The sequence below is a fragment of the Oryzias melastigma genome, linkage group LG21 (genome assembly GCF_002922805.2).
Source record: "Oryzias melastigma strain HK-1 linkage group LG21, ASM292280v2, whole genome shotgun sequence".
Lineage (NCBI taxonomy): Eukaryota > Metazoa > Chordata > Actinopteri > Beloniformes > Adrianichthyidae > Oryzias > Oryzias melastigma.
In genome coordinates this window covers 9,914,118-9,921,329 of record NC_050532.1, presented here as the reverse complement: position 1 = coordinate 9,921,329, position 7,212 = coordinate 9,914,118, and the positions used below count along the sequence as shown (strand labels likewise).

The 7,212-nt window shown below is 37.3% G+C and overlaps 1 protein-coding gene across 1 annotated transcript in view; it reads left to right on the top strand.

Moving 5' to 3' along the window:
- Window positions 1–7,212, top strand: part of tfpia (tissue factor pathway inhibitor a) — a 44,727-nt gene that overhangs the window by 25,069 nt on the left and 12,446 nt on the right. The window contains exon 2 of the mRNA XM_024285915.2: window positions 4,082–4,279. Within this exon, the coding sequence (XP_024141683.1) occupies window positions 4,082–4,279 (198 nt within the window). The remainder of the gene's footprint in view (window positions 1–4,081; window positions 4,280–7,212) is intronic.

Below are 7,212 nucleotides of genomic sequence, written 5' to 3'. Positions count from 1 at the left end.
AATCTATAACTGTAACTATAACTATGTATTACAGTATGTAAACATATGGTATTAACAAGAGGACATTCTTGGTCAATGTCTTTTGGATTGCTCAGAAAAGTGTTAGATTAAGCACTCTGAACCTGAAGTACCCCTTAGTGGTAAAAAAGTATAGGGTGGAAGTCTGTTATAATTAAAATAAAAACTTCATAAAGCACTTTTAAAGTTGTATTCAAACTAGAAAAGTCCATTGGCCTGGACCAGAGGTCGGCAAAATTTAACAGTAATAGAGACATTTGGGCTCATTTTCTACTATTCAAACCCTGGAAGGAGCCGCATAGTCGTACTTTAGTCTTTAAGAAGTTTAGATTTGCATTCATGACTTTCTTTTTTTTTAAATAAACATGAATTATGTCTATTTTTTTCAGATCGAATCCTGAACCTTGTATTTGGTCTGTATTTAGTCCGCTATCAAGTAGACTGTTGTACTGGACCAAAGCTTGTAAACATCATGTGACTAAAGATCTCTTGTCATTTGCCAGGAATTAGGAGGGTGGGGCAAAACAACGAGAGAAAGAATATTGGAAGTCTTGCGCTCTTGTAATACTCGCCGGGATAGTTCACTTATTCAATGTTTGGGACAGTGGAGGCATGCTGTAAGTCATTGGTTACTGAGTAATAAGACGGTACCTTGACAAGTGTTTTTGATGTCTTGATTGTCAAGAAAACTCTAAAAGTTGTTTCCTATTCTGCTTGCATACCAGGTCCAATTGTCCAAAAGATGACTCTAGTCAAAGTGACTGGAAACTAACCGAGACCACTTCAAAAGATGGGTCCAAGAGCGGTTCTTGTCCTGGACCAGGGTCCATTTTGGTGTATTCAAACCTAAAATTTGTAAATATACACTTAGCTGTATTTTAATCTTTAACTATGCCCCAATGTCACAAATTTTGATTAAAATATCTAAAAATTAGGATTTTCCCAGCATTTATTAGATTAGAATAAAAATAGATTATCTAAGTTAAATAACTGCAGATAAAACATAGTTAGTCATGAATACACCACTGTTTCTGGATAAAAAAAAACATAGCAAAACCTGCAAATATGGCTTTGTGGCAAAAATGATTGGTAAAAGTTGTGTACTTGTATAGCGTGGCTATATTTTCCTAGAAGGCCCAAAGTGCTTTACTGTCCCAGTTCCATTCAGCCTTCCAAACACATTCACACACTGATGGTGGCATTACCATAACAACACATCACACTGGGTATCAAATAGTCCACTTTTTGTGAAAAACGAAGAACATCCAAGCCTCCATATCAGCCAAAAACATAATTTTCCCACATTTATGTAAAAAAAAAAAAAAAATAGAAAAGTAAAAATGCCTCACGGTGTGAGAAACACGGATAAAAGCTTTCTGTAATCATCACTACTCTCGTGTCTCAGGTGCACCAAGAGGGCATCTACTCAACACCAGCCTAAATAATTACCGTGAGTCAGAAGAGATAGAGAGGGGTTTACTAGTGTCCCCCATGTCTGGTTATAATTAGAAGAATAAATCGAGTGGATAGAAGGAAAAGGCTGGAGTGGTGAGCTGCTGCCATCGTTACCTCGCCTGGAAGACGGATTACCTGTTCCCCGTTAGACCAGACAGTACGAGGATGGGGTTTTTTTGGGACTCTTCCACCAAGAAAATCTATAGATCATTACTTTACACTCCGAGGACCAAGCCATGTTGTCACTGTAAAGCTGTTCTTTGAGGATCCTAAAAGTTTTACGCTGAAGTTTGACGTGATGTCATGCTATCAGGGATTATTTTTTAATGTTTGGGTGTTTCTGGAATCCAAGACATTTGTAAAAAAAGACAGACGGAAGTATATCAGACAAATAATACAAATCATGAAACGTGAGCCTGTTGTGAAGTACCATTGCACTGATAGAAGATAAAAGGTCTTGTGTTGATTGAAAATTAACCAAGGAATGATGTTTAAGGCTTACAGTCCAAGCACAAACTTGTGCTTTTGAGTAAGCCCTGGTCATTAACAACAGCATCCCTTTGTCCCCAACTCGGTTTTAAGTGTGCTGGTTGTTCCTGTTAAATCAGGGGAACCCAACCTCTGGGCCACGAACTAGTAAGGCCACTTGGTACCGGGCCACCGACAAGAAAAAATGCATACGCTAATCAGAGGTCCTAACCCTCGGTACCCTAACCTGTACTGATTTCACGTCTATTACTGTGTCTCGAGGGTTGAGGACCCAAAACATCAAAAAATGACCCGAACCATACGTCCATATATGACGAATTGAGATGCAGCCGCTCCTCTCTACGACCCTCCCTGGACCCGGACAACCCAAAAACCTGCAACAGCCATATGGCAGCTGACGTATACGGGTACATGTGACTAAGGCTTAAATAAGTCATGATTTTTTGCATAGTTTTGCTGGGATACTTGATTTTATTTTTTTAAATAAAAAGAAACAGTTGTAATCAAAGGGTAACCAAACAGGACAGTTAGAAGCTGACTCCACTCTCAGCCCAGATTTGAAAAATACAAGAAATACAACAAAATTCAACTGTAATGCCTCATTCTGACCATTAGGGGGCACTACATGGACGGTTTCAAACCATAATTTCAAGAATTAAAAAAAATGATTTTAAATGTAAAAAAGTGGTAAGGACCAAGAGACAGCAGTTTTAAAGTCCCATTTATAGAGGTCAACAGCCAAAAAAAGTTGATTTAGTGTTTGGTGACCCTTTAAATACAGGTACGGTAGTGAAGTGTGGAGATATATCTGTTTTATTACTATGTTTTGTCTTTCAAGACGAACTGTCTGTTCTTCATCCCATATTTTATTTAACAAATTCTCCCAAAATGATACTCCAGTGCAACTTACTTATAATTTTCTCTTCTTTATTATGTATTTTTTTGTTTCTGCAACTTATTCTCAGAGCAACTTTTAGTCTGAGTAACATGGTAATAGGTAAATACATCCTGTTTACCCCATCCTGTGATTGAAAATCAAAAGTGGTACTATAAATCCCAGCTTCCACAAACCTGATACCAACTCTAATTTGTGTTGTTGTGTCAAAGTTCAGTAAGACATGGAAGAGATGGAAATGTGCTTTTCTTGAAGTCTGAGAAAATGTAATAAGCCAAGAAAAATGTAGATGAAAAGCTACACCACAAAAAAAGTAAGAAATACAACTAATTTTTGAGTTGAAAAGATCCTCACAGTTGTGGAAAGCTGCTAATTTGGTAATACTGACAACAAAAGTCCCTCTATCAAATCAAAAGAAAAGAGATTTCACTGTTGCAGATCGTCCACAAGGTTCACAGAAACTGGTCGTTTTCTGCAGCAAAGCAAATTGTAGGTACGGCTAGAGGAGCACAACAACCCCTTAAAGGTGCTGACCCGGCCACCAAAGTCCCCAGATCTCAGTCCAATCGAGCGGCGTTGCTGAACAAACAATCGATCCACAAACGCCCTCGACCTCACACCTCACAGGGTTCAGCGATTCAAACACTATTCCTCAAGCCCTGACCACATGCAACTTTAGTGGGAAAAATATTTAGTGCTGGCAGGGATGAGCGTGAGCTCTGCAGGCGGGCCGAACAGAGAGATGACCCAAAAACAACAGGAGTGAAGGCAGGAGAAGCCATTTCCTGGCTGCACACTGTGAGAGTGATTTAACATTCACAGCAGTGGGTAGCAGAGCGCTGCTTTCACTCGCCTGTCCTTTTTGGGGTCTGGCAGCAGCAGCTTTCATGAGTGATACAAGGAGCTCTGCTTTGGCTGAGCCAAAATGCTGCTTTTTTATGTTCTGATCTTCAAATCATTTCTTTTTCAGGGCTAAATATTTTAAATTTCAGAGTTTTTTTGTCTGTTGAATAAATTATTCCCTCTAGATCTGGTGATTTACATTGCTTTAATAGCTCAGTAAATACACATATTAATTAATTACAGTTGGGAAAACATTTATTAATGAGTAAAGTTGATCAACAGTAACAAATCTTTTATTTTGAAAGTGTTAAATATTGCAATTTCTTTGATTTTTTTTTTAAATAATCAGATGCTAACGTTACCTTGTTTGTTCATCCACAGACCATGGATCACAACCAATCATTTTCAACGAGCTGTGCGCCATGAAGGCGGATCCAGGGTCATGCAGGGCCATCAAGGACAGATTTTTCTACAACGTGAGCACGACTCGCTGCGAGCAGTTCGAATACGGCGGCTGCGGCGGCAACACCAACAACTTCGTAACGCTGCAGGAGTGCGAGGAAACGTGCGTCGTCTCAGGTGAGTCTTCTTCTGTGATAAGAAGACCAAAAAAAACAAAAAAATAAACAGCTGCAGCTGGACATTCGGCTTCAGCTTGGAATTTTGTCGTGATTTAATAATCTGTTGCGTTTTGAAGGGCTTTTGTTTCTCATTAGGCTTTATTGCCACCTCGGGGTTTAAACCATCTAAAACATCATTTTGTTGGTATGTGACTAACATGGAAAATTGCCAGCACATTACTTCTGAAGTGCTAAAGGCAGCCTTTTAATGGGAAAGAGGAAACTTGGAGCAAAGCCGTCCACACTCTTTGTAAATTATTCAACTGATGATAAACTCGGAGTTAATGAATTAGTGGTAATTCGTAATAATGATCTAAAGTTTCTTATGTGTCTCACTCATGCTTCCATTTCATAGAATAACTTCGTTCTGGTCAGATTCCAACAGTATTATTGAATATTTCCCAGCTGTCATTGGGTCAAACTTTAAATACTTTACCAGATCTTTCCTCCAGTTCAGGAAGCGGAAAAAGTCAGTCAAGGTACAGTCCAATTAAATCTGATTTTTTGGGTTTTTTTTGCTGAAAGTCAACAAAGCTGCTAAATCAATGATCTCATGAAGGGAAAAAGAGACCACAAACAAATAAAAAACTTTTCCACACACACTGCTTTTTCCCCCTTTCATTTTGATTTATTAAAAACATGATGTAATATTTCCTAACCTCCTTTTTCGTGCCTCATGTGTTTTTTTTTTCAAAACCCACTCTGATGAAAATGCTGTTTTTAACTTCTCTATGTGGATTTTTTCTGATAATATATTAAGAAAATGAAGCTTAAAATTGCATAAATCGGGAGCAGATGAAAAAATTCTGTTTGAAAAAAAAAAAGAAAATCATATTTTTGACATAAAAAGTCTCCGCTCTATTCTGATACATCTATGTTCAGCTTAGGGGTGTGAGGGGCTGTAAGCTAGCAGGACATGTAAACAGAGAGCTCTCAGCAATAAGGAGGGGGGCGGGGCTCCAACAGTTTCGCCCACAACTTTGAGATTAATTTTTAATGAACTACTGCCGCTCTGCAGAAACTATGTCCTAGAAAACAACACAGGTTTTTAGATTTTGGCTAAAACAGCCTAATAATTATTTTTTTTAAGCACGCTTAGTAGATCAAAAGATGATTGGAGTGGTCAACTGAAGGAGTTTCAGGTGTTCTGGTGAGTCAGCAATGACACCCTGAATCAAGAATCTTTAAAACTCAGAAGTATTTCCCCAAAAATCAGCTTAAAATCCCCCATGGCAACTTTTTTTTAAATGTTCCAAGTTGTGTTTTAATCATGAATATTAGGTTTTTGACCAAAATCTCTCAACATAAATCTCTTTAAAATCCACTTTTCATGCTGATGTGAAGCCGCTGTTTCCAAAGTCTCCTCTACATGTGCATGGTCGTTAGTAGCCCCGCCCTTGATCCCACCTTCCTGATGATGACGGCGTAAATCTTCACCAAAAAAATGTCAAGCAATATCGGTAAAGTTGGATGCCAGCTCGGATGAGGAAAGTGAAGAGCTTCTTCCAGTAACTTTGAAATTGCATAAACATTGTTAATGGAAATCCAAGGGCGAAATTGAAGAGAAATACTTAGATTACAATTTTTTTTCTATTTATATTTGTTCTCTTTCATAAGAAAAATTCCACGCCTATGTCAAAAACAAAAACATGATTTTCATCAGAGAAGGTCTTTAATGACAGTACCGTATAACCAGTAAGCAGCTGCTCTTCACTGCACTGCTGCGTTGGTTCTGATAAAGAATAAACTCACTTTTTCATGATAAACCTTCTAGAGGTCAATGGTTCTCCATATATTCTTTTGAAACAGAACATGGACCAAGTGGAGCTTCTTCACAAGCTGAAACTCAAAACCACAGCACACACACAACACTGTAATGATGTGTCTGCAACATCTATTCAGCAAGAAAGAAGTTTGCTTTGGCCTCCACCTTGGTGAAACGGTTCATTCCTTTCATAAGGGTTCCGACGACGTGAACTTTTTACACGTGCTGTGGATGAAAGTGCTGCTTTCACGTCAGAGGTTTTCTTAGAATCCAATTAAGCCGCTTCTATATATTCATGGAACAAAATGTATTCATGGAAGACTCACTGTAAACAACATTATGAGGCTTTTACTTTTTACTTAAGTCTGTATAATTAACTTATAGAACCAACATAATGTTTATCGTATTTATTTTTGTTCGTAACTTTTATGTTATTTTATTTTAATTTAATTAACCACATTTACTATAAATATGTGTACATTACATTGACGTTTTTGTAGATTTTGCACTAATTGCATTAAAAGAATCAATGCAGAAAAGTGCTGTCTGAGGGTCATGTATTGTGTAATAGTTACATTTCTTCTCTGTTTACCTTGTGGGAAGTTTTACTCCTTTAACATCATGAAATGTGTCAAATTTAAACATGTTTGGTGAGTTCATGTCTTGTTTTTTAAGTGGCTTTGCTGTCACTGTGCCTCATAATCATGTAAAAAAATAAAAATAAATAAACAAAGGAAAAAAAAATCACTTATTTATTAATTAATTGGTGAATTGAGATACAGTGTTCTCTGGTTTATCATAGGAATTACGTTCTGAAAATAATCCAAGTCGGATTATACTGTAGATGTTTAAGACTCTTGTTTGAAGTTTAAATTATCATAGAAAAAAAATTCTATTATTATAGAAAGAAGCCAAAGATCTGGTCACAATGAAAGATTTCTGCAGATTTGACAATCTGAAGACATTGTGATTGAGGAAGTTTACCACCAATCAAGATGCAGAACAAAAAAAAATCTGCAAAACCGAAATCTGTGAACCGAGATAAAGCGAGAGAACACTACATATTTGCAAATTAATTTTACCCTTTGCTATATCCAAAAAGGCTAAATTAAAACACACAAGATTTG